Raw genomic sequence first — 27,258 nt, 5'->3', positions numbered from 1 at the left:
CAGGCTGGCACGTAGGCCTCTATTGCTGGGTGACATGGAGGAGGGGGCTGGGGGTGGGGTCCTAGTCTGAGGGAACAGAGAGGACTCTGGGGAGAGGCTGCTTTGTTCCGAGGAGTCAGCTCTGCCCAGACCAGTGGAGCTTAACCTTCTGGGGGTCATGGGCTCCTTGGAGACTCTATCGAATGATTTGAACACCCCCCCAGGCACATGTAGGCACAGTGTGAGGGGGTCTTCGGATCCCTCTGGCTGTGGACACTCTTTTCCTTCCATTACTGACGCCTCCACCTCCCCAGCTGGGAAATGGGTAGAAAGTTCCTACCTGCTTCCCTGGAACTAAGGCCCAAGAAAGGTAGATCCACCCCTCCTGCCAAGCACCTCAAGAAACTGAGACCTCCCTTCGGCCCAGGAGGTGCCTGGGGACCCCTGTAGTATGAGGTGATGAGTCTGGCCTGCATCTCCCACCCCCAATCTTTTGAAGCCACTTTTTGAAAACTTAGAGGACCAGCTTCCAGAAGAAGAGGACAGAGGAGAAGACCAGAAAACACAAGAGACTTCAGGCCAAACACCTGGCCGGGGATTTGGCTGACGACATTTGGGAATTATTTGTGGATTTCAATTATCCGCGTTCTCCTTTGCTGTAAATGATATGCAAAGGGTGGACAGCCTCAGACCTCAGGGGCGGACTTCCGGTTCCAACAACAACTTCTCTGGGTCAAGAAGAATTAAGGTGGTCGCCGGGGCAGGGCGGAGACTTTGTCTCTCGCGCTTGGGAGCCAGGTTTTCCGCGGGGGCCTGGGGGCCCTCTCCCGCTCCCTGCGCTCTTTGCCCTGCCCCAGCCTCCGTCGCGGAAAAGCACTGGTGCCCCGAGAGCAGGGACGCAGAGCCCCGAAGCCAATACGGGTGGGAAAGGTGTGCGCCTCCAGCGCGCGGGGACGGCGGGGTTGGTCATTTTTGTTTTTTAAATCTCGGTAGCTTCCGCTTTGTACTTCTCAAACGCTGGAGATCGAACGGCGTGTGAGCGCTGGAACTCTCTGGAACGCCTTGCTAATCCGGCACCTCGGGAATTCGCGCTATTCGCAGATGAATGAAGACGTGCCCCTGAGTGCAGGCTTCCGTTACGACCCCCCGCCCTCCCCTGCCTTGTCCCACACAATACTTGGGGAGCCCGGGAAGCGGAGGATGCTAAGGCCTCTCCCAGCACCTAGTTCCTGAATGTTCGCTAGCGCGAGTTCCGGAAATGGCTAAGCACCTGGGCCCCCCGGGTGCAGGGCCCAGGGTGAGGTGGATGAGGAGGAAGGGTGGGCATTGCGGGGCTCCTGATCCCTCGCCTCCTCCCCAGAGGTCGGGCTCCAAGCGCCCAGGCCACCCGCACCTCTTAGGCGGGGGAGCGGGCGCGCACTAGCCGCGGCCTCGGGGCGCAGGGAGCACACCGGTGGGGCGTAGTGCTTCCCTCCCCATCCGACTGGGGGGCGCAGGACGGTGCGGCGATTCCGGGGAGATCGGGCCGGGGCTGGGGCGGCTGGGGCGCGGGTGGCGGACGCCCTACGGAGGGCACAGTGGGTCGCGCGGACTGTGGGGGCTGGCGAGCGCGCCGAGTACCCGCGCGGACTCGCTGCTCTTGCGCCCGCCCCAGCAGCACTGGGGAAGTGGGAGCTTTTCTGGGCGCCCTGCAGGCCCGGAAGGGTTAGAGACCTTTCCATCTGCTGGTCCCCAGCCGGGTTTGGCTCCAGGGATCTCTGAGAACGCGCAGTGGTTAAGAGCTTGAGTTCTCACATCAGATCCCTTAAGTTCGAACCCCACGTCCTCTGCTTTGCCGTGTGAGACCTTGAGCAATGACTTCTCTCCTCTGTGCTTCGATTTTGTAATCATTGTAAAATGAGAATAATAGTACCACCCTAAGGCTATGGTGAGGATTGCAAAGATCTCAATGTGCAGGAGCTCACATGTAATGTAGCAGTTGTCCAACACACGGTTGCGATTATGTTATTTCTAGAGTGTGAGATTTGTGCACAGGGGTCCCCAGGACAAGAGGGGACGCGAGATTTTCAGGCTTCTGGGCTTCATGTCTTGACTCTTCCCGTCTCTTCTGCTAGTGTCCAAGATGTCCTTTTAGCTGCCCCAAACTTCTGAGCAGTCTTCATACCCTCCTGCCATTTGCAGAGAGGCAACTTCAAGCCAAGTAGTGTACACGACTGAGGTGGATATGGTCCCATTTTACTCACATGGAAGTTGAGGCTTGAGGCAGTCGGGCAAGGTTTCATAGAAGGTAAGTGCCAGTCAGGCTCTGAAGCTGGGGTACCCGTCTCCTTAGCTCCACTGTCCGCCCAGTCAGGGTGGGAGAGCCCTGGAGGACTGGGGAGTGGGGACAGCTCGGACTAAAGGAGGTGGCTCCAAATCTGCCCTGCCCTTTGAAAGAAAGTGTCTGCTGTGCCTTCCCCCCATCAGGGACCCTCTAACCAACTCAGTCCTCCATTCCTGGGCTCTACCTCAACGGCTCAGCCTTCAGCCACAGGGACTGGGCAGTTACCCTCCAGCCTGGGGCAATGTTCTGTGCTGTTCATTCATTCGATCATTCAATCATCCATTTGACAGATATTTTCTGAGCAGTGCTGTGTGCCAACTACAGTACTCAGCACCGGGGAGACAGTGGCCATGGACTCCCATTCTAGCACGAAGACAGACAATAAACCAACTAAATTCACAAATGTGGGAGATAAAGCCAGAGCACAATAGCTGTTATGGAGGAACGGGCAGATGTGACAGGGGGTAGCTAGGGTGGTGAAGGAAGCGCCCCTCTCCCCCCAGGTGACATCTAGCACTAAGGTTGAGGAAGAAAGACATTTCTTCACCACTTCTCCACCCCCACTGTCCTGTGCAGAGCCCCCAGAAGGGGGAAGCTGCTTCCTGGAGGGCTGCCTGGGAGAAGGAAAAGGGATGGAGGAGAGGGTAGCCGGGGCTGCTCCTGCCAGGGGGTGGTGGGGGTGCAGGACCTGAAGCAGAGGGCCCGACAGATCCCCAGGGCTCCCAGGACACAGGTAAGTAACCAGGTGTGCAGAGACACTGCCTGGAGTGTTAGGGACCTGGTGGGAGGCAGACAGCAAGCCAGGGCGAACCTTAGCTTCGGGAGAGATAGCACACCTGCAGAGCAGAGGCCAGGCCAGAACCGCACTTCCGCACTCTCCCTGTGGCCACAAGGCTGGAAGGGGGCCCTGCCGGTAGGAGCGGCTCAGCTTTCAGCTATGGATAGAGGGATGGCTGGACTGGATGGACCAACAGATGAACAAATGGCTGAACACACGGAATGACCAGCTACACTTATTAGTGTGCTGTTTTGGAAGGGAACCAGGAGAGGGGATTGATGGAGGTTTGTGTGAGGGCTTCAGGTCACACGCTCATCCAGAATGTTATCACACAGACTTGGCCAAATCCCCAGGCACTTTCTGACTCCAGTGCACACACTCATTCTTCCTTGGTCCCTCTAGAGGCTACAGGGCCCTCGTTCTAAGGATGCAGGGTCTCTTCCAAGCATGCAGGGTCTGAGGAGACAGGAGAGGTGCTGGCTGAGAGCATTAAATGCTGTGTCAGCCCTGAGTGCTCAGGTTTGAATCCCTGGGTGGCCGGGAAGAGATTGAATAATGAAGCAGTAATTAAACAGGTAAAAGAAAAAAGCTCAGGGTGAGCAGGTGGTGAGAGGTGGTGCTCAAGAAAGCTTCCTAGAATATGGCAGATTTTTGTGTTGCGTGTGTGTGGCTTGGAGGTTACTAGGAATATTGTGAAATTGCAATTGTGCTTGGCCTGGGGTCATTCCCCCACCCTACCACATCCACTCCACCACAACTCACCTCTCATACCACCCCCCTGTTTCTAGGCCAGGAATGGAGGTGGGGGAAGAAGGGGAGGGTTACTGCCACCATCTGGGTGCCTGCAGGCAGCTGGTGGGCAAAGGGCACTGGAGCAACCTGCTCATTTCGAACTCCATGACAAACAGGGATCTCTAAGCTCCGTGATACCACGTTTTCATTCATTCCTTCAACACACATTTTATGAGCACCAAGTCCAGTAGGAACAAGAGAGACCTGGCCCCTGCTCTGAGAGGACTGACTATTCTCCAGTCACTGGCCCAGAAGGGGCCAACACACTGTTAATTTTGTCACTTTAGTCTCAAAGAGGGAGTGGGTGGACGACCTTTTGTCCCCAGCTAGGGGAAACCAAAGACTCTCAAAACTTGGTGCTTTGCTGGGCAGTTGGAAGAAACCATGGGCTAGAGTCTTACAGCCCTGGCTTTAATCTTTTATTTTAAAATTCATAAATATTTGTGGGGCACCAGACATGTAGGACCTGGGGGAGCCACTGACTAGTGGGGTTCCAATGCACAAGTAGCCAGGCAACCAGACAACCAGGAAGCCTGGGATAGAGACCAGGCAAATGGAAGCATCAGCCTGGACTGAGAGAGATAGGAAGGCTCCCAAGAGGAAGGTTCTCTAGACTGAGTTCTGAATCATTGGCCACACACAAGCATGGGGTGAGGTTGGGGACTTCCAGGTAGAGGGAGCCACCTATGCTACGGTCCAGAGATCCCCAACCTCTTTGGCACCAGGGACTGGTTTCATGGAAGACAATTTTTCCACAGACAGGGGCAGGCAGAGCTCAGGTGGTGATGTGAGGATGGGGAGCGGCTGTAAATACAGATGAAGTGTCCCTGGCTCAGCCATTTACCTGCTGCTGTTCGCACTCCCCTTTCCTAAGTTTCATGGAAGATGATTTTTCCACGGAGAGGGGTGTGGGTGCAGCAGAGCTCTGCTGCCCGGTCCCTATCAGGCCACAGACCAGCTTGGTTGGGGACCAAAGTTATGAAGTTATGGTGCACAAGCCAGAGAACTTGGCAGGGCTCTAGGAACTGAAAGAAACTTCTACTGGATGGGAACATTTAGATTGATGGCAGGCTCACCCACCTTTTTGCTGTCTGACGTTGAAAAATTATTTTACTGCTTTGAGTCTCACTCTACCCATATGGAAAATGGGTATGATAAGGCATGAGTGGCCAGATTGTTGGCACAACAGGCACTCAGTAAATACAGGACCTTCATGTGGCTCAGGTCTGCGGGCCAGAGAGGTGCAGTTCCCAAGGGGCGGTGGGGGAGGGGTTCGGGCGGCAGGCTCCTGGCTGGGTTTGCGGAATATCTTTATTAAGGAGCACTTCAAGGTAAGCCCGCGATGGAAACCATATGTGGGATCGCGCAGTCCGCCGCGGAGCAAAGACCACAGATACCAAGGAGTGGGGTGGGGGCAAGGATTAGCTCAGATGAGATTGGGGGTAGAAGCACTACCCCCCTCAGATATTTTTTCTTTGGGGCACCTTAGGTGCAGAAAGTTGACATCTGATCCACATTCCTGGGTGCAGGGTGCTCAGGCCCCGTTCGTTTTACTTTGCCCTTTCACCTCTCACCCCACTCCCAGACTCCCTGGACGTCCGTGCTGGATCCATGGATTTTCCATGCGGTTCCAGGAGGGCTGCTCCAACTGGGCTCCTTCGAAATGAGCCGTTCTGCAGCCCGAGGCCCGTTTTCTCTTTGCGCCTTCCCTGTCGGCATCACTTTGCCAGGTCGGTGGAGGGACTAGCCTAAGCATAAGTTAGGAGGCCGACGCTGCTACTTCCCAGCTGTGTGACCTCGGCCAGGTGACCACACCTCTCCGAGCCTCGGTTTGCTCATCGGAAAATTGGGGACCCCGATCGCTATCACTCACGGTTGTTGTGAAGCGAAATGTACGATTAGCCATGTGGAAGGGGCTGAACGCACAAAGTTCTTTTCCCTTGCTATGGCAGGTTGGGGGGCGGGGCTGAGGCGCACGTCGGTGGGGAGAGCATAACGCATCAAATCTAAGCCCTTCGTTTTGGTCGGGGCAGTGAGGCCAGAGAGGGAAGAGACTGCCTCACCACCCTCCTCGCACAAACAATGAGCAAGTAACAGCGCGACAGTCTGGCGAGGCCAGCGGGTCCCCGGACTCCTCACTGTAGACCTTGCCTGCCAGAAAGTCCCCTCTGCTGGGCGCAGACGTGGGGCGCGAGCGTCTCGGCCTCGGGAACGGAGCGGAGCGGGCAGCGCTCACGGCTTCTGACTCCCGAGCCAGCCGATGGCTTCTCCAGGGGTTGAGTGAACACAGACCCCACCGGATCCCAGCCCAGCGCCCTTCCAGGGAAGGCAAATAGTTAACAAGACGTGAAAGTGACCGTGCACAGGATGACTAAGGCTTGTGTGTGTTAATCTCCCGGAGTGGGAAGGAGGGGTCAGAAACCGAAGAAAAGGTACCAGCGGGAAGGCCCGCAGCAGCACCTCCAAGTTCAAGCGCACACGTCCAAACCACTTGCCTGCACTCACAGACCAGCGGTCCCTCTGACTCCGAACGTCAAAACCTGTTAAGTTTGTTTTTTGGTGTCTTTTTTTTTAAAACCTGTCATTAAAATTTGCATTCCCCCATCCCAGGCTCGGACTACCCCCCAATTCGCAGCCTAGCCTCGGGAACCCTGGGGGTCCTGGCACCTCTCCAGCCCCACCTCGAATCCGAAAGGCCCTCGGGCGCCTCCGGGTTGAATCCCCGGCTAGCGAGTTAGTAGCATCTCCTGAAGAGAGGAAAGGAGGAAGGGAGGGGAGGGACTGGTGGAAGGAGAATAGGGAGCGAGGAGGAGGGGAAGAAGGAGGGGAGAAGGAAGGAGCAAGTCAAGGAAAAAAAAATCAATCTTTTTTTTTCCGCTTCAAAACCTTAAGAGGGTTTGGGAGATCTGGTCAACTTTCCGAAACATCTGAATCTTTTTACAGCCCTCCGTTCTTTCCCTGGGCCAGCTGTGGGGAGAAGACGGGGGAGGGGGGGAGAGAGGAGAGGGAGAGGGAGAAGCGGGTGCGGAGGGGGAGGAGGAGAGCGAGCGGGCCGGGCGCGGAGTGCACTGCCACCGCCTCCTCGCCGCTCCAAACTCCCAGCCAAGGCGCGCGGTGGCGTCCTCGCGCCCTCGCTCGCGCCCCCGCCCGTCGCCGCGCGAGCCAGGCATGAATGTTGAGACTTGCGTCTCTTACTGCGAGTCGCCGGCCACTGCCATGGACGCCTACTACAGCCCGGTGTCGCAGAGCCGGGAGGGCTCGTCGCCTTTTAGGGCATTCCCCAGCGGCGACAAGTTCGGCACAACTTTCCTGTCCGCCGCCGCCAAAGGACAGGGATTCGGGGACGCCAAAAGCCGGGCCCGCTACGGCGCGGGGCAGCAGGACCTGGCGGCACCCCTGGAGAGTGGCGCCGGGGCGCGGGGCTCCTTTAACAAGTTCCAGCCGCAGCCGCCGACCCCGCAGCCCCCGCCACCGCCGCAGCCGCCGCAGCCGCAGCCGCCAGCGCAACAACCGCATCTTTATTTGCAGCGAGGCGCCTGCAAGACGCCCCCGGACGGCAGCCTCAAACTCCAGGAAGGCAGCAGCGGCCACAACGCGGCCTTGCAGGTTCCCTGCTACGGTGAGTGCACGTGCGGGTCACCGAGGGCTGGGGACCTCAGGATCCGTGGCTTCGAAGCCCCCAGAAACCTACTCAGCTCGCGGGAGGTAGGCGTTAGCGGGCAGGGGAGGCGCGGGACAAACGGTGATTGACTCCAGGTTGGAAAATGAAGATCGACTGCGCCCAGGGGCCAAGGGATCCGTTCTGCCTCCTTCCGGCCCAGGCGCGGAGCGTTTTGGCTATTAAATTAAATCTGGAGTTTGTTTCTCATGGTCTCTTCGGCGTTTCCCCAAACCGCTCGCTTTGCTCTGCCCGCGGGGCCGGATTTGAAGCGGATCCTTCGTACCAGCTCCGGGCGTGCGGCGGGAAGGAGTCGCGGCGCAGCGCCCCGGCGCCCGGCCCGGGGCTGCGGAGGCCTCGCTCCTCGCCGGCCTGGAGGCTCCTCGGGCGGCGCCGCAGGTGAGAGCGGCGCAGGTGCGGAGCCGGGCTGGGAGCCCGAGCACAGTTGGTGGAGCGCGTGTGGGAATCCAAGGCACAGCGGCGTGACACAAGTGTGGCTCTGGAGACCCTGGAGTTCCAGAAGATCCCGGGACCCAGGGCGCTGCTTGCGGCGGCGATTCCGGCAGGCCTGACTTTCCCGGGCGCGTCTCCCTCCGCGATCCTTGGAGGCGGCCGGCCTGGGAACAATACTTTAGGGCCGACCGGGAGGAGAGGTAGGGAGCCGCAGAGCCCCAGGTGGCCCAGGGCTGTGGGAAGAGAGAGGGGTCTAGGTCCTGATTGGGGCCCACTGGTAACCCGAGGGAGACGGCCTAAATGACCTCCAAGCCCTCTTGAACGCGGCTGCAGAACGCAGGCCTGGGTCTCCCGAACGCCGCAGTCGCCGCGCGGGGAGAGATCCTCAAGGACATTCTGAAGCCAGAACAGTTTAGGAGCCTAGGCCTTCTTTTCCTCCACAAAATCGGGGTTGGCGATCCCCAAACTAGAAGGAAGAGCAACTGAGGAGGGAGGGAAAAGCCCTTTCTGGGCCAGGAGCCCTTGGTCCACACTCTTCCCCTGAGGCCTTGGCCTTCAGGCAGGGCCCTGGTGAGATGACGGTGGTGACAGGACAATGAATTCCATGGCCCCAATACAGGCAGGATGGAGAGGCACTAGGCCTGGGGGCAGAGGAGGGACACGGTGGAGGCCTTGGTGGCTAAATAACGTTAGGAAAACATCCCATGGCAAATGCTTTCTCATATTCAAACTCACTCTTTCATGGGCTCGGACCAGAACTAGTTCATAGAAGTACATACATGTACACATTCATACACTTGCCTACACTTGCATTTTACATACACACAACCTTTTCTTTATGAGCAAACGTGGTCACACCCGAAAAACACACTCATGTGGCCCCGAATAAGGCACACACTCCTAAACCCGCAGGACAGGACCATGAGCAGGTTTAGAAAGATCCAGTGGCCTTTTCCCACTTCCTCCACCTTTCTTCTCCACCTCCAGTTGGAATGAGGTCAGGCACTCAGATCACAGACACCACACAGGTGCTCCTTCCGGGCTCAGGCCGATGGGGACTCAGCCCTTTCCGCACACACCGGCCTTCCCAGCCCTGGCTCAGGCCCCTCCTCATCCCTGTCATTCAGGACTGTTAGATGAGAGCAGGTCACAGCCTGGGGGACCCATGGAGGTTCATTGTGCACAGCCATGGGACTCACATGTTTTCTCTCCCACTGCTCTGGTTTTCGTATTTTATGGAAATTCACCAACGAGGCCTCTGAGGAAGCCAAGATATTAGGCAAGAGGAGAGCCCACGCAGCTCCCAACCTCTTGGGTAGAAGATGCAGTCAGATCCAGAGGGAAGGGGACAGGGCTGGCCCCCTCTGAGCACCCTCTTTGTGTCCTGCTGGGCCCCCGCAGCCAGCTTGGCCCTTCCTCTACATAGGGAAGGGGCCAGCCACTTGACCTGGGACTGCCCCTAACCCACTGTGTGACCTGAGAGCAAGTACCTTCTCTAAGCCCCAGTTGCCTCATATGCATCATGGGCAAGAGAGCAATAGCCTCCCTCCTTCTCATTTCGACTCCAATCTCTGTGCTGTTTGGAACCTAAGAGCACTCAATTCTGAGGACAGGGCAAGCCTTTGCCACTGCTCGGGCAAAGTCATAGGCTGCAGGTTGGGACCAGACGGCCCTCTATTCATGGACAGAACCCCACTCCCATGCAGCCTAAGATGGAGGCAATGCTCAGGGCAAAGCCACCAACAACCAACAGCAGGTCACTGTTTGTACTTGGCTCTCTCTCAGCAGCTGAGTTTCCTTGGTCAGGAGATTTCTGGTCCTTGTAAGAAAGAGATTAGGCACAGTAGGTCTAAGATGGGAAAACTGAAGACCCCAGAGGCAAGGCTCTGCCTTTTACAGAGGTAGCCAGGAGCAGGGCCTGTGGATTGAGCTCTCTAAACTGCCAGCAAGCAGAGAAACTGAGGCACACATTGACAATTGTTTTTTCCCATGGCTGTGAGAGTGTATACTCAAGAGCGGAGAAATGGGGTTCAAGGAAAAATCCTCTGAGGTTTCCAGGAACTTGGGGAAAGTCAGAGGCAGAGAGGGCCTTGGTGCCAGGCCTGGCCTTGGCTGATCCTAGACCCTGAGACCTTTTCTGGCTCTGGGGGTCCCTGGCAGAAACCACATGGAACAGGAGGGAAGTCTCTGCGGGCTCGGTCTTGTCCGAGTTGCCCAAAGAGGAGGTGAGAGAAGTCCTCCCTGGCTGGCTGCAAGCGTCCCTTCCCCATTTTGGCCCTTCGTTTCTCCATTCAGTACTAAAAGGACGATGATTACGGTGACTCGGAAGTCTCCTCGGAGTGCAGAGACATCCGCATTTTTATAAAAGAGCCCCGCCGAGTCCTCCTTCTGCAATCCCGACCTGGTCAGACTCCTGGTCCACACTTCGGCCTCCCTTAGTCCCTGCCGGAGCCCAGGGCAGGCCGCATGGGCCCCAGGAGAGGCTTCAGGTTGGAGACACGACATTTCTCAGCGACGCGAAGAGCCCCTTCGTCGCCAGGACAGGGGGTCCGGCGCCGCCTCGCCGCCGCCGCCGCCGCAGACCTCCAGCCGGACTCCTAGAGCCGCAGTCGGCGGGAAGCCGGGACGCGGGGCTGCTGCGGGAACTGCCCTGCTATCTCCTCCCTTTCGCTTTCGATTCGGTGCACGCAGGTTTCTGTGGAGAGCAGACCGCTATCCTCCCCACGGACCCGCTCCCAAAGACAGCGCTCTCTGCGCCGAGGGCTGGGAGATGGGGGCCTGGATGCAGTCCCCGGGATGCCTCCGAAGGGCCCATCCCGATTTTTCGAATTGGATGCAGCGTCTAAATGCTATTTCCCCTGCGCTGACACCATGCACACACCGTGTAAATTCCGCTGGGGTCCTATTTGAAGAAGAACTGGGGTGTGTTTTCGTATTTGAGAGAAGACCTCAAAAAGACAGGGAGAAACAGAGAGACGGGCAGGAGCGGCGAGAGCCCGTGGGTGATTGCCAGGTGATCAAGGGAAAACTGGAGCCTGGGAGCTGACGCCTAGTCCAGAAGGGAGGCGATCCCCGGTCAGTTTTGGAGAAATGGGGAAGGAAGATGCTTTTAATTTTTCACTTTGTTAATTTCCATAGCCTCCAGCCTGTTCTTAAATAGGAAAACAGAAGGTCTAGATTAAGGTCTAGTATTATTTTTAAATCATAGACTTGCACGAATTATCCTTTATTATAATTTACGTACATTGAAGGACACAGCTCTTACGTGGAAATTGAGAATTGTTCTGTATGTGTACCCTGGTAGAACCACCGTCTGGGTCAAGAAACAGACCATTTACGTGTTGTATATACGCACGAAAACTTTTGAGGGAAAAAACTCTTTGTAAGTTGTTTAAGAAAATTTCAAAAGAGACTTCAGAGCGCCGGGGACCCTGTCTAGTTCCGGACGGTGGTGTTTCTTGAGTAGGTTGACCTTGTACTTCCTGGCATTTGCGCGGTCCCTCTTGTAATGCGAGGTTAGAACCCGCTGCGCCGGGAACTTCGCCGGGGCCGCCCGGCTACCCACGGGTCACCGACGCCCCGAGCCGTGCGCGCTGCGATGCCCGGTCGCGGTAGGAAAACAAGTTAAAACACCGTACATGAAATTTCGCTGAGGTCCTCGAGGACTTCCGTTTCGAAGAGCAGCTGGGCTCACTTTCCCCAGGACGGGACGTTCCTTTATCTCGGCCTCAGCCCCTTTCTTTCTTCCCGCAGCTGCGCGCGGCTTCGTTTCGGTGGCAAATTGAAATACGAAATGGAAACATATCGGCCTTCGCAGCTGCGGGGGGCGAGGGGAGGTTGGCGTTCCGGCGGGTTCGTCCGGCGTTCCGGCTTCTCCGCTGACCCCCTGGACCCAGGTGCCCGAGGCAGTAGGCCGGGGGAGAAGGGGACAGTCGCCCAGAGCCCCCGCGGCTCCGCGGATTTGGAGCGGGGAGTGGGGAGCCGCGCTCCGGCGCTGCGCTCCGGCGCTAGGGTAGGCGAGGTGGGTGGGTAGGGGAGTGTGTGCTCCGGGGAGGAGAGAACGCTGGACCCGGAGCCTCAGCGTCCTCAGCCCGGAAGACCCCTGGTCAAGAAGCCGAAGGACCCAAGCCCTGGCAGTGTTTTGGGTGGGGCGGTGAGAGCGGCCGTCGCCTGCTGCGCACCACCTGGCCACAGGCTCCCGCAGCTGCGGGCTTCTCCAGTCGCAGCCACACGTCCTCACTGAGGTAACAAGGAAGGTCATTGGACCTGAAAACCAAAACTGAGAGGACCTGGCTACGTGATATCCTACAGCGTATCCAGAGTAGAGGTCAACGGTTCCGCCGTGTCACTAGGCAAGTGAAACGAGGCCCTTCTTCCAAACCGGGCCCTTAGGGGGAAGGAGGAGACACCTCTCTCCACCCAGCAAGCCCTCCCAGCCGCAGCGGGTATCGATATCAGCTTTTTTTCCCCTCAGAGACCAGAGTTCCCGGTGGCCTCCGGGGACCGCCCCTCCAGAGGTGCAGCCCTGCACACCTCTGGTCTACAAACGTATAAATGGGAGACACCCCCATCTCCGTTAAAGACGCTCCTTCCTCACCCAGTACAGGAGTGCTGCCCGGAAGCCGGTCCCATCAGGAAGGCTGACAAAAATTCATTGGTGCGACAGAAACCTTCAGCGTTTCCAGGACAGTACTGTGCGGTCCCCAGTCGCACCAGAGCCATTCTCTCCATCAACCAGCGCATCCTGTCACCTTAACAAAGACTCTCTTCTCCACCATCTCACCTCGCACCCGCCAGCACCAAAGGGGAGACGGAGGAGTGGAAAGGAGCCGACGACGCTGGGCAGAGAGAAGACACGTGCAAAGGGACGGTTCCGCGGAGTGCGGCAGGGCGACGTGGAGCTGTGGGCAGACTCGGATTCGGGCTCCAGAGGCAGCTGGAAGGGTCACCGCTGCGCTCCGTGGCTCCCAGAGTGCCCTTTGGGAGAGGAGGGGGTAACTAGGGATACCGGCAGGAGCGCGAGGGGCCACCGCCTGCCAAGTACCTGTCTTTCCTGGTGACCTCGCCGCAGGTACTTGGGACCCCAGGGTCGTCGCTGCCCGGCGCGGCCGCCCCTGAGAAGTTCAAGAGCGAGACGGAGCCGGTGCGCTCTTCCTCAAGATTCTTAAAGCGGATTCTTTTAGGGTGATTTCTCATTCTGAACTGGGGGCTGCAGAGCGTGGGCGTTGGCCCTGCGCACCACTTAGACGGACAGGACCCGGCGACCCCGGTTGGAACGGAGCAGCTGGCTCTGCGTGCGCTCCGAAGGCCGAAACCGGGAAGCTGGGGAGGCTGGGGAAGGTTTGGGCCGCGGCGCTAACGTCTGGCTTGGCGCACAGCCCGGGTGTAAATCGCGACAGGTCTCCGCCATGTGTTCTCTACTCCCTGCACAGCCTTGGAGAAGTCCTCTCTGTTTGTGGGTCTGTATTTTAGCTCTGTGAAATGGGGGAGTTTGGACAGTTTCCAAAGACCTTCTCAGGGTTTCTGCGTTTGTGCCAGTCTGGGCCCACCTCTGCCGTCTTTCCCTCCCCTCCACGTTCATTTTTGTCTGGGAGAAATCAGGATAGCGTGAGTGGAAATGGCTTCCCTAAAAGCCCAAACGGTCCTGAGCGGGCAGCAGTCCCAGGACACAAAGTGGGCTGGGTCTGGAGGGTACACTGAATGCAGGTTCTAGGCTTATGTCTGGTGTGTAAATGTGAAGAGAAATGAGCCACCCACGTCCTCGTGCCCACATGTAACCAGGCTCAAGCTGAGGCCCGGGGATCCCTGGCTCCTCTGGGCTGCTCATGTCCTTGTCTCCACTCACCTCTCCATCTCTGCGTTGTTGGAGCACCTAGTATGGGCCAGACCTTCTCCTAGAACAAACCCAGCACCTACCTCATGTGCTAGAGCTTTCATCCTTCCAAGCATCTTAGACAGTTGGGCTTAATGAATGAACGTTCACCAGCTGGAAAGATTCATGAAGAGCTGGTGTCAGTGTTGCTCCCCGCATGTTTAAGTGCATCCGGGAGCCTATCCCAGCACCCTGGGCTGTGTGAGTGTAGACCTGGGGATTTGTGTGAGTGTGTGCATGGCGTGGATGTGGACAGCTGTGTGCCCCACTCATACTCACTGGGTCCACATCCTGCTGTCTGAGTGCGTGCCAGGGTGTGGCCGAGAGTACTGATTTGTGTGCACGCTTGTGTGAAAGACGTACAAGTCCCCCAGCACTTGTGCCTGTGTACCTTAGTGTGTGTCACACACGTGCAAGGGCGAGCACCTGCACACAGCCCCAGAGGCCCCTCCAGGCCTGCATGTGGCATAGCCTCTGCCTCCAGAGTTGCGTCCCCAGGGAAACAGTGACTAAGCACCCTTGCATCACAGCCTGTGGCCTTCGTGCTTCTGGTCTCAACTCCCAGGGGAGGCTGACTCATTGAATGGCAGGCAGAATCTGCCTGTGGCCAGTCCTCGGTCCCCAGCATCATCCTGGGGCCATCAGACAGGGACCATCCAGCCCACCCACAGCACAGGGAGGCCTTCCCCCAACCCACCCGCTCTGGAATGTACCCTTAGTCCTGCATGGCTCACTGTGGAAGAGAGGCCATCCTCAGCAACACCTTTATGCACGTTGCAGAACCCATTTATCACATGGGCAAACTGAGGCCCAAGGAGAAATGGAGCCCTATAGCTGGGTTAGTGGGAGGATGGAACCCATTGAGGTTCTCCCCCTTCCACTGCTGGGGGTGGGAGGCAGAAGCGGTTGAGGAAGATCTGACCAGGCTCACCTACTCCAGCTTTCATCCAAGTCACACACTCTGTGCATCCAATAGGACAGATGCTTGTAGTCCACCTCTGTCTCCTTAGAAGTAAAGCAGACTCCACCGTGAGTTCCTGGGGGTTAGAGGGACAACAGGAGAGCACCCGTCGAGTTCCCGGTGGGATTGCAGGGACCTGGCTTGCACGTAGCCCTGCTGGTCTGGGATTCCTGCTCTCTGCCAAGCTGGCTTTTCTTTTCTAAGTTCATGAAAACCACACGCCAAGGTTAGCTGAGGCCAGATGACCAACTTACTCCATTGCACATGACTCTCTGCCAGGCCCCGAGGGCCTCTGGTTGCATCCAGGAACCTGGTACCCACCCCCTGCTCCGCAACACGCACGACGGGTAGTGGTATGACAGTGGGGGTCCCGCCCAGTGCTGGAAGAGATGACATTGTCTGCTGGCCCAAATGTCCTACTTCACAGATGAGGGGACCGAGATGCCTGATTCCACTTACTCATCACCCACCAAACTCTGCCTGTCGCTGTGCCAAGCCTTGTGGGGGATTCTGAGAAGCTCTGGACACAGCCCCTGCCTTTAGGTCCAGAGGCAGTGACAGAAGAGTGACCTTGAAATCCTAGTTCAGTGGGACCAGTGCCTGGATGGGGAAAGCCCTGACTCAGGCCCTGAAGGGAAGGTCGTGGTGGCTTGCCCTGGGGTGTGCAAGTGACAGAAGGACACCCCCAGGGTTTTGTAGCTCACTGGAAGCTGCCAGGGGAGGTCTCAGGGAAGTCAGGAGTTGCCCAGACTGATGACTCTTCTCTGGTGACTGGAAATCTCGTGGAAATCTTCTCTTCTTAGCTTTCTCCGTTTGTCCTTCTATACTTTCTCTGCAGGTCAGGGGATCTGGGTTCAAGTCTTGACTGTTCCATGGAAACAGCCATGTGTCTTTGGCACAACAGTCCCCTCACTCAGTGCCACTCAGTTTCTTCATTTGCATAACAGAGACATTTGGGCGTGTCCTGCTGGTGAGTGGAGTGCAAGGAGGGTGTGAGGATGGAGAGAGGCAGTGTGTTTGCCCTCAGGTGCCTCTGCACTGCCAAGTCCTCTGCCCCGCCACTCTCACTCTACCCTGCGAGGGTGCTGGGACATTGCAGATGGTCGTGGTGGGGTTTGGATCAGGTGTCGGAGTGGGGATGGAGACTTTGGGGTCCTCCAGGGTATGTGAGCCTCCTCGATGTCCAGGGGTCTGCCTGGACACGTGGGTTCATTCACATCTGGTTCACATCCCAGCACTGAGCTGGGACAACTCCAACTCCGTGGCCTCTGCTTTCAAGGAAGGAGCTCACCGTCATGTAGGGTGGGACACAGGGAAGACAACATGTATGTGGCTTAGCTGCACAGGTCCTCTTTGGGGCCTCAGTCTCCCTATCCGTGAAACCCCTGCATGGGATGGTTTCAGAGGCCTGGGGGTCTTGTGATATTCCCCGCCTGGGATCGAGGCACCCAGAGAGGTGGATGGGTCCTCGGGGTCCTTCCGGAGGCCTTGGGGCCCCACCCTTCTGCCTGATTCATTGTACCGAGGGAGGGAGAAGGTTGGTCGGACCTGCCAAAGGGTAAGAATCCCTTGGGCCTCGCCTGGCTCCTTGCCTCGGCTTTCCCGTCTGCAGGACAGAGATGACAATGGGGTGTGAGGCAAAGGAGGATTGGAGCTGGCCGGGCCAGACCTCTGCTGCTGCTGATCCCTGAGGTCACCTGGATGTCCTGGGCACTCCTGCCTGGGCACCAGGCAGTGCACCAAGGACTTGTTGTGTATCATTTCATGTAATCCCCATCACAGCCCTATGAGATGGATACTGAGAGCAGCCCTATTTAGTGGGTGAAAATAGACTCACAGAAGATACGTAGCTTGTCCAAAGGTGGGCAGCTAGGAAGGAAAAAGGCAAATATTTGATGGCTGAAGGCTCCACAAACCTCAAAGGCATCCTTTTTTAGGATGATGCTAATTAGACTTGAGGTCACCCCAATCTTATCCTAGATGACAGGGAGATGAAAGATGGGGTCTTACAAACAGGGCCCCACAGAGCTCTTCTCAACTTCACATCTGGGCATGCGGTGGGGGTGAAGGCGTGCTGAGGGCCGCTTTGCCACCTGGCAGGTTGACATTCTAGACTTGAATCTGTGACCTTGGGCACAGCTTCTTCACCTGTGCCAGCTGAGAACAGGGTGCCAGGCACGGCACAGGGGGCTCATAACTGGTGTGAGGGATTACTGCGTCAGTTTCCAGAGGCCCCGGGAACATGGCAGCACCTCTGATCAAGGTAGACTGGCACTGAGGAACACCTGTGGGACATGACAATGGGGAGACCATGCCTTCCTCCCAGGGAAGAAGAGGACTGCATGAAGCTTTGTCTGTTTTGCTTCAAACTGGTTCTCCAGGGCCTGGAGCAGGGCCTTGTGTATGTAGTAGGTGCTCAATAGATGTTTGCTAAGGAGTAAATGCATGAATGGACGGTATGGGAAGTGAACATGCTAGGAACTCTGTATCTTTCCATCCTCTCTTCCTTCATCCTTCCCTTGAATGGAGGCCTGGGGTGAGGACCTGACTCGTTCTCTTGCACCCTGGTGGAAAATGATTTCCTTCCTGCGGGGGGATCCCTGTGGGGTGTGGGGCAGGCCAGGTCTTGGGCAGCCCTGTTTTGCATACGCCTTGGTCCTCTCAGACTCTGCCAATTGGAGGAGCGTCCCTTTTCCCTACTGCTCCCTGTTCAAATCCCATCCCAGAGGCCACAGGCCTGGGGTCTGGCAGCCGGCCGCACACCCAGGGCTGGCTCCAGTCAAGTGGCATTCTCCCGCCATCCCCGACTACCTCCTCAGGCCTCCCCCATTCCGTGCAGCGCCATTCGGGGGGACCCCTTGCTCCTTCCTGCTATCTGGCCAATGGGGCTGCCTGAGAGCTACTGATGCTTCTCCGGGCACCCCATCTACTCTGCCACCACCCCGGGGTTCTGAGATTTGCTTGCAAGGGATGCAGCCCTCTGGTCTGGCCAGGACACCCTCACTAGCCTCCCCAGGGCTCCCAGCGGTGCCTCCCACTCAGCACTCTCAGGCTCTGGGCACTTGAGTCTCACCAAAGGCCTGTGCAGGAGGAACTGTACCCCCATTTTCAGAGCCAAACCAAGGCTCGGAGAGGTGGAGTAGCTCTTAACAAACACACACACGTGGAGTGCACACTGGCGTCGTGCCACACAGCCGCCTGGGTGTGTGTCCCTGCCCCGCACTCAGGAACTGCGTGATGTTGGCCACATTTCGTGCCCTCTCAGTGCTTCAGTCCCCTCATCTGCACGTGGAGGATGATGACACCCCTGTGCCCACAGCGCTGTTGTGGGAATCAAGCTAGATGATTGACGTGAAGCATTTGGAGCTGAGCCTGGGGTGTAGTCGGCGCTCAGGGGGTGATGGCCACTATTACAGTGAACCAGGCACTTTGGGGGACACATGGACAGACAGGCAGAAGAGACCCTTCTGGAAGGACTGCCTCCTCCCTCTTTAGATAGGAAACTAGGCACAGATGAAGAGGTAAGAAACGCCCTGGCAAGAGTTTCTCCTCCCACCGGAGATACCCTTCAGCGTTGCACCCCTGCATCAAGCAGGGGCCGAGCGTTTGGCAGTGAATGAGCTGCTCGTGCCCTTAGCCAACAGCCTTGTTAGAATGTGCTGCATGTGGTGGGAATCCCTAGGGAAGTGCAAATGGACTGGGGCTTCCTGAGTACGGATATTTGAAGTGGACCTTGGAGGTTGAATAGGAGCTCGTCAGCTGAGGGAGTTGAGCACGGCTCTCTGGACTCAGGTAGCAGCACAAGCTGAGGCTTCAGGCCCGGGAAGAACGTGGGGCAAACGTGTGGCTTCAGGAACATGGTGGACGCTGGGGAGGTGGGCTGAGGAATGGGAGGGCCATTCATTTTCTGCCAAGGGGTTCAGACTTTGGGGAAGCTGATGCAGGATTCTGAGCAATGAGGGGGGAGGCAAGACCCCGAGTTGAGTGTTCTTTGCTCTGCTCAGCATGGCCTTTTTTTTTTTTAAGTCAAAATCTTTAAGTAGGAATGAAATTTATATTGTGGTAAAATGTATATAACATAAAATTTATCATTTCCACATTTATGCATGTACAATTTAGTGTCATTAAATACATCCACAATGTTGTGTAACCGTCACCATGATTTCCAGAACTTGTTCATCATCCCAAACAGAACTTCTGTCCCCATAAAGCAATAACTCCCCGTCCCCTGCTCCCCACGGCCCCTGGGAACCTCTGTGCTACCCTCTGTCCCTATGAATTTTCTTACTCTACGTGCCTCATGTAGGAGGAATAGCACAGTATTTGTCCTTTGGGCTCTGGCCATTTGTATATATCTTTGAAGAAATGTCTATTGGTTGTTTATTTTTTGTTGTTGAGTTGTAGGAATTTTATATCTTCTGGATATTAATCACATATCAGGCCGGGCGCGGTGGCTCACGCCTGTAATCCTAGCACTCTGGGAGGCCGAGGCAGGTGGATTGCTCAAGGTCAGGAGTTCGAGACCAGCCTGACCAAGAGCGAGACCCCGTCTCTACTAAAAATAGAAAGAAATAATCTGGCCAACTAAAATATATATAGAAAAAATTAGCCGGGCATGGTGGCACATGCCTGTAGTCCCAGCTACTGGGGAGGCTGAGGCAGTAGGATCGCTGAAGCCCAGGAGTTTGAGGTTGCTGTGAGCTAGGCTGACGCCACGGCACTCACTCTAGCCTGGGCAACAAAGCGAGACTCTGTCTCAAAAAAAAAAAAAAAAAAAAAAAAATCACATATCAAATGTATATATGCATATTAATAATTTGCAAATATTTTCTCTCATCCTGTGCATTGTCTTTCTGCTGTCTGGACAGTGTCCTTTGATACACAAAAGTTTTTAATTTTGATGACATCCAATTTATCAATTTTTTTCTTTTATTGCATGTGCTTTTGGTGTCATAGCCAAGAAATTGCTAACTCCAATGCCATGAAGATTTCCCCCCTATGTTTTCTTCTAAGAGCTTTATAGTTTTAGCTCTTAAGTTTAGGTCTTTGATCCATTTTGAGTCAATTTTTGGATATGGCATAAGAGAAGGCTCTAACTTTATTCTTCTGCACGTGGATATCTACTTTTCCCTGTACCACGTGTAGGATGCAGGTGACTGACCCACCACAGAGATTCAGTTCAGGGACACATTTTTCTTTCACGGGAGCTGGCGAGAACTGGTAGAAGACAGAGCCACAGCCTTGGCCTCTGGCTGTTTGCGGGCCCCTCTGTCCCTGCAGCTGACCATCCTATGAGGACACGGCCTTTGGGGAGATTCTCATGTGCTCTTAGGGTCCACACACCCATCCCCCAAGATGCCTAAATCTGGGACCACTCCCTTCATTAGGATGATTCCAGAATCCTCTGTCAGTGGAGCTAGGAGGAGCTCCAGGAGGGAAACCTGCTGTCCATTTCTGTTTGGTTCCCACAAGAGGCACTTGCAGCTCCCTGTTCCCACCTAGGGGCTAGGGCTCAAAGGGGAGGACAGCTGCAGAGAAGCAGCTGTCCCTTGCTCCCAGCCTTGGGGCCCCCCAGCCTAGGTGCCTAAACAGAGGCCTGCTTGAGCCTGGCCTCCCAGCTGGGTGCCCCAAGGCAAGTAACAGGAACAATTTCTAGAGTTCCTGGAAAGTCACAGAAACTGTGCTCACCCCACAGTTGGGCTGCACAGGCTGCCTGAAGCGACAGATGCCCGTGGTCTGGGGAAACCAGTGTAGCTCAGGACCTGCAAACGGATTGCAGCCTGAACAGCTGAGTGACCTTGGGCGAACTACTTGACCTCTTTGCCTCAGTTTCCTTCTCTGTAAAGTGGGGATAAGAATAATATTTACCTTTTAGGAATACGGTGAGGCTTTGATATGGTAAAATAGGTAAAGAGCCTAGAACTTCCCTGGAGCAGAGTAAATGCTCAGGGAATGTTAGCTGTTGTTGTTGGTAATGTTTTACTAGAACCCTACGTTGGACTAGCCAGAAACCTTGAGAGGCAGTTACAGTTGACTTGGATGCATAAAATCGGAAAATCAGCCAGGTGAGGTATGCTCACACCTGTAATCCTAGCACTCTGGGAGGCTGAGGCAGGAGGATCGCTTGAGCTCAGGAGTTCGAGACCAGCCTGAGCAAGAGTGAGACCCCATCTCTAATAAAAAAAATAGAAAAAATCAGCCAGGTGTGGTGGCATGTGCCTATAGTCTCAGCTACTTGGGAGGCTGAAGCAGGAGGATCGCTTCAGCCCAGGAGTTTGAGGTTGCAGTGAGCTATGATGACACCACTGTATTCTAGCCTAGGCGACAGAGTGAGACTCTATCTCAAAAAATAAATAGATAAAATAAAATAAAATTGGAAAATGAACAAATTATTACTAAGTCTGCTATTACCCTGTGGCTGACAATGTCTTTTAAAATATGGATTAGTGATGGAAGGGATGGGGGGGGTGGGGGCTGGCCGTCTGCATGGCAGGAGGGACCGCGGAGGGAGGAAGGGCAGTCACGCCCCTCACACCCTGCAGCCCATGTCACCCCAGGCTGCTGCACCTTACACCTAGGCATCAGGAGCTGGGGCATAACTTGCCCCCCTCCCCTGCTGAATGTCTGTTCTCTGCATTTACCTGACCCAAAGCTTCAGGCCAGGAGGTCCCCAAGGGCGGGGCTTGTGCTGTGTGCATGTCTGATGGGCACAGGGCTGGGCGCAGAGAATCAGACCCAGGGAGTGTCAGGGAGGCTTTGTACCCCCTCCAGGCCCCAGGTGGCTTGTCTGTAATTGAGGAAGCACCTGGTGAGTGTCACCCTGGGCCAGCCCTGGACTGGGATCTTTCACTCAAACCTGCTGGGAGATATTAGTATCCTCAACTAAGGTGAGGAAGGTGAGGCTCAGAGAGGGGCAGGGACTTGCCTGAGTGTCTCGCTGAGAATGGAACCTAGAGCTCCTGAAGCCAAAGGGCCTTTTTCCTCTCCACTGCTCTGTCCCTGGGGCTACTGCCCAAGCCTGTGCGCCCTCCAGACAGCGCCTGCACGTGCATGCGCTCTGTAAATCGTAGGGGCGGGTGCACCTGGGAGGGATTCTCAGTACACAGCAGGCCATGCACGAACCGCATGTCTTGCCCCCACCCGGAAATAGTGAACACGTGCCCCGACCACCCGACTCTCTCCTCCCTCCAGAGCCGGCCCAGGACCCCCACTGTGGGGGCAGCTCCCATGGGTGAGGAAGGAGGCCCTGACAAACCCCTTCTCTAAGCCATGCGGCAGGGGGACAGTGAGGGTCCTGCATCCTTCGCCAGCACACGTGCCTGACCCTTGTTTACCTATGAGTCTGCAGGATTCAGCCCCTCGAGAGAAGATTCCACAGAACCCGGCCTTGTGCTACACAAAGTACATTGTCTCAGTTTCAGGAGATTCCCGCCCAGAGAAGTAGTAACAGGTTGAAAAGAGATGCATTTGTTTCACATCACTGTGGATTAAAGTTTTCTTGGTAGAAGGTACACCATGCGTTTTAAAGCAGAGACTTATTTGAATTTTTTTTTCAGTCAGATGAACAGAAATCAATGAAAGAACCATTTTCAACCAACACATTGAAAACATTGAAATACTGAATATTGCTTATGTACATAGACTGACTGTATGTGGTGGGCAAAATGCTTGGAAACCAAATCCCAGCCATTCACACAGAAACTCTAACAGAACCTTACATAAACTATCCTTTAGAAATTTTGAATTTTAAACCATTTCATAGTTATAAATGTGAGATTTTTAAAAAGCAAATACTGAATGATCTTTTCCATCCTAATCAATCTCGCAAAACTTCAACTATTAAGTAGCCGCCTTATAATTAATCCAACCATGACTTTTCCCTCCTTGTTCTAGGGGAAAAAAGTCTTCTTGCTTCTTCAGTATGTAAATGATCCTTTAGGTTAGAAAAAACACATCTGAGAGAGAAAACACTCGATGTCGGTGGAGAAGCAGATTCTTGCCAGGCTGATGTGCTACTTCAGTTGCTCAAGATGAGTTCGATGCGGCAGGTGTCTGGGGGTGTCAGCAGACCCTGGGTGGGGTGAGGGTTGCGTTGCCTGGTAACGCATCTTCCCTGCCCTTGGTGCGGGTACTGAGGGCAGAGGCTGTCACAAACTCACTCTTTAAAAGTTTTAAAAGTATATGTAACAGAATAAATTTACACGTCACATCTGATTTTTACAGTGGTCTCACATCTCTCCCCCCGTTTACAGCCTTGGTTATATATATGTGGAATGGGCCCTTAATTGAAAGGGACCCTGGGAGCTACTTTGGACAGAGGTTTATGGTTCGTAAATGCCATTCTGGGCAGCTGGAGCTGGGCAGCTTGGATGCACCCGGGGAAGGAAGAGGGGATGACACATTTGCAGGCTGAGAGACTTTGCCTTTGCTTTGCCGCCGCCCTGGCCAAACTTATCCCCAAATAATGACTGCATTAACGTATCACGGAGCCGTGCTGTGGACAGCTGTGTGCGTGGCGGGCAGGGCATGTGCATCCAGGCACTCTGCTTCATTCGGACCTCGCAGCCATTCTGGGCAGTGGATATTCTCAGTCTCCCTTTACAGATGAGGAAACTGAGGCATACAAAGGCCACGTCACTTTCCCAAGGACACCCTTCTGGAGCAGAGCCACAGAGTGGCTTGGGAGCCTCCTTCACAATCTCCTTTAGTCTCCCCCTGTATCTTTGATGGGGAAAACCGGCATTTCCTAGTCTTGGGTAAAGTGCTGGCTAAACACGGCTTCAACAGACCTCTCCAACCCCATCACTGCCTCCAAGCTCCTCCTAGAGGAGGGCTGGAGTTGCCCCTGGACACACATGCCCCTGCTCTGCCCACCACCCTGCACCATAATCGCTGCCTCCCTCGCCAAGGGGAACCTTTGGAGGGGAGGGGCCGTGTTTTATTGGGCTTCGTGTTTTCACCACCTGGAGCTCTGCCCAGCACATAGCTGGTGCTCCAGAAATGTTGCTGAATGAATGAATGAATGATGCAAATAAGTGGCAAAATCAGGGGTCAAGCCCAGGCCTGTCCTCCTCCAAAGACTTCTCATTCATTGCATTTCACCTCCTGCGGGATTTAAGCTTCTCTGTCTCCCCTGGCTTGGGCGGGAAAGGATACCACAGTGTCTCCATGGGGGTGGTGGGGGGTGCAGGGTTTCCTCCTGTTGCAGGGGAAAGGTGGGGGCTCGGGGAATTAAGTGAGAGATGTTTGGGAGCACATCAAGGGTCACACGGTGTGGTGGAGTCGAGAGGGGCAGACAGATCAGAGAGTTGGACATGGGAAGTGCCAGGTTCAAGTCCCATCCCTCCACTATCAGGCCGTGTGACCTCTCTCTGGGTCTCGTATCCCACCTGCAAGGGGAGGTGCTGGCCCGGTGTGGTCTTGCGCCCCAGAGGCTCCTTGTTGGATGAGGGGAGAGTGTCGGAGGCTCTTTCTGCTTCTCTGGTGGTGGACCCAGCCGGGGCCACTATCATGGGCAGCCACCCAAGCCATGAGACGGGGCATGGGGACAAGACCTGGGCTGGGCCCTGCAGCTGGGGAGCTGGAAACTTCCAGTCTCTTTGAAGAGAGCAGCGAACAGCGGTGCTTCGAGTCCTGACTGAGTCAAAATCCCATCCCACCTCAGGAAGCATCGGGGGTGAGCTCCAGGTGCTAGATCGTCAACGGAGCTGCTCTTGGGGACTCGGTTTACATTAGTCCTCTGAGATAGAAATGACTCCTGTGACCCAACGGTGCTTCCATAAGAGGAGAAGAGGAAGCCTGCCCGTGCTCCTCCTAGAGCTCGTCTATAACTTGGTCACCGCCTTGAGAGGCAATGGGCCTGGAGCAGGACCATCCGGGTTCAACCCCCAGCTTTGCCCTCCTAGCTACAGATCTCGAGCAAGTTATTAAGCTTCTCTGGACCTCAGTTTTCTCATCTGTAAAATGGGCATAGTAATACTGACCTTATGGGATCTGGAGAGGATCAAATGAAATAGTGGATGGGATCACATTACTGTCATTGTCCTTGTTGTCACCAGCCCTGGTTGGAGACCCCCTGTCTCAGGCTTCTCACTTGGTAATTTAGGACTTGCACAATTTGGGGTGGGGGTGAGGAGGGGGTGGTGTCTTGTTGACCATAGAATGGAACGTGCCTCGCCAAGACCCTCCTTGGCCTTCGATGCTCAGTTCGGGAGCCTTCTCTAACCTTTTCAGCTGAAGCCACTGCCCCTTCCTGCAGGCCCCGCCATGTCTGGGACACAGCGCTCTTGCCCCGTCCATCCTGTGCCACTTGACCGTGCTTGTTCCTTGTCCTTCCCTTGCACGGGCCAAGACTCCGGCGGGGAAGCTCTGAGGAGGTGCCCAGTGAATGAATAAATGAGACGAGACCCAGGGTGGGGGGGAGAGCAAGCAAGACAGGCACGAGCTGGGGGCCGGAGGGGGACCCAGGGCTGCACAGAGGGGCCGTGGGGCTGAAGGCAGGACACAGGCCCTGAAGATGGTCCTTCCTTTCAACCATGTTTTCAGATACAAGGAAAGTGTACTCAGTTGGACTAATTGTTGGACGTTTGAAATTATAGTAGATTCAAAAAAAAAACTTAAGTACTTTTTAAACCTTTAAGTTCCAACAGTAGCTTGACCTTGGCCTCCTGCAGGTCTCAGAAGAGCTGTTTAAAGCAACCACATGTTCTGATTGGGGCACGACTGCTTCCACAGAAGTGAGGGCTTCCGGAGGGCTGGGAGGCAGGGCTGCTCCCGGAGCTGGCGCTGGCCTGGGGACGCTGACTCCAGCGTGCAGGCCACTTGCAGAGGCCGTGGCGGGTGGCGCTGAGGGGGAAGGCAGGGAGGTTGCCACCGAAACTCCAGCCAGGGTCCCCTGCACATGGTTGCAAACGCCAGCTTCGCAAGAGGGGTTCCTGGAGAAGGTGGTTACTTCCCACGAGTCCACATACTTTTTCTCTTCAAAAACTTTTTATTTTGATGTAATATCAGATTGAGAGAAAAGTTTCTAAAACAAGTAATTCCCAGATCCTGTTTATGACGACTCCCCAAATGGTGACGTTTGACTGTATTTGCATTGCCATTCTCAGTCTCTCTCTGTCTCTCTCCACGGGTACCCACTGCATGTAGCTATTGCTACGCTGCATACAGACACATAGTTTTTCCTGAACTGCTTAAGAGTAAGCTGCAGACATATGCCTCTTTACCTCTAAGTACTTCAACGTGTAGGTCCTCAAACAAGGCATTTGTGGTCCCAGATGTTCAATGAATGTTGTCTTAGGTCGAGCGGTTTTATCAGGGCCAGCACTGCAGGTGGGTACAATGGGGCTGATCTTAGAGGCAGCTGAGAGGAGCCATTCTCCGGTGACTGCCTCTTCTTCCCTTCCTCCTTGACCTTGTCTCCTGTCTGCCTGTCCCTGTCCCATCCAAGGCTCCCACGCCAGGAGGGCCCAGTGGAAGTGCCCCAGGCCTGGGGTTCAAATCTTAGCTCTACCTCTTAATCCACTGTTTATTCTTAGACAAGACATTTACCCCTCGGGCCTCAGTTTTAGGGGCTGTAAAATGGGGATATTTTACACGGTGGTTGTAAAGAGGCAATAACGCTAGTGGTGGCATAATATGTGCCCTAGACCTTTGTAAAGTACAAAGCACAATTCCCAGTTTTTCGTGAAAGATCAGCGTCAATCCCTTTTCCTTCCTTGTTCTGGGAAGCCCACTCCATCTCTGGACCCAGAGGAAGACCCTCCCCTCCCCTCCACTGTGGGAAGAACTGAGAGAACTTGTCTGAGGGTGGAGCTGTGGAGAAGGGGGTGTCAGCCCCTGTCTCTGCCGGGGCCTCCCCCACAACCCCCCGGGAGCCGGTACCACGTCTGCCAGGCACAGAGAGAGCCACTGGGCGGGACAGCAGGGCTGTCTTGGGAGTTTTGCCAGGCCCAGTCCTTTGCACGTTAGTCACGTTTCCCGAACACCTACTGTGCGCCAGCGTAGCTGGAGGGCCAAGGAATCCCTAGGGGTCTCCACCAAGAGAGGCAACTCTGGGGAACGCAAATGGGCTCCCGTCTCAGGCCTGTCACTCAGTTGCTGGCAACATGGGAAGGGTCCCTCCTCTCGGAGCCTCAGTTTGTTTTGCACATCTGTAAACTGAGGATGCCAATAAGGGCCACCTGGTGAGAATTCAGAGGGGACTGGAATGAGCCAAGAATGGGAAAATACTCCCACTGAGGGGAGGAAAGAGCTCTGCAAGGAAGAGCAGGGACCTGCCTCATTCATCTGTGTCCCTTGTAGTGCTGGGACAGTGATGGACACACAGTAGGGCTGAATAACCCTGGTTGGCAGATCCTTCCAGGTGGGGCCTGGGTCTTCAACCAAACTTCTGGAAACCTCACTGGGCACTGGGCTCCCCCCAGGGCGCCACCTTGAGCCC

The 27,258-nt window shown here is 55.4% G+C and overlaps 1 protein-coding gene across 1 annotated transcript in view; it reads left to right on the top strand.

The window, feature by feature from the left end:
• Positions 1 to 6,995: 6,995 nt before the first annotated feature.
• Positions 6,996 to 27,258, top strand: part of ALX4 (ALX homeobox 4) — a 36,858-nt gene continuing 16,595 nt past the window's right edge. Inside the window, exon 1 of the mRNA XM_045557867.1 lies at positions 6,996 to 7,491. Coding sequence (XP_045413823.1) covers positions 7,041 to 7,491 — 451 coding nt within the window. The 5' untranslated portion in view covers positions 6,996 to 7,040. The remainder of the gene's footprint in view (positions 7,492 to 27,258) is intronic.

This window comes from Lemur catta, chromosome 7 (assembly GCF_020740605.2).
Source record: "Lemur catta isolate mLemCat1 chromosome 7, mLemCat1.pri, whole genome shotgun sequence".
Lineage (NCBI taxonomy): Eukaryota > Metazoa > Chordata > Mammalia > Primates > Lemuridae > Lemur > Lemur catta.
This window is presented reverse-complemented; position numbering and strand designations above follow the sequence as displayed.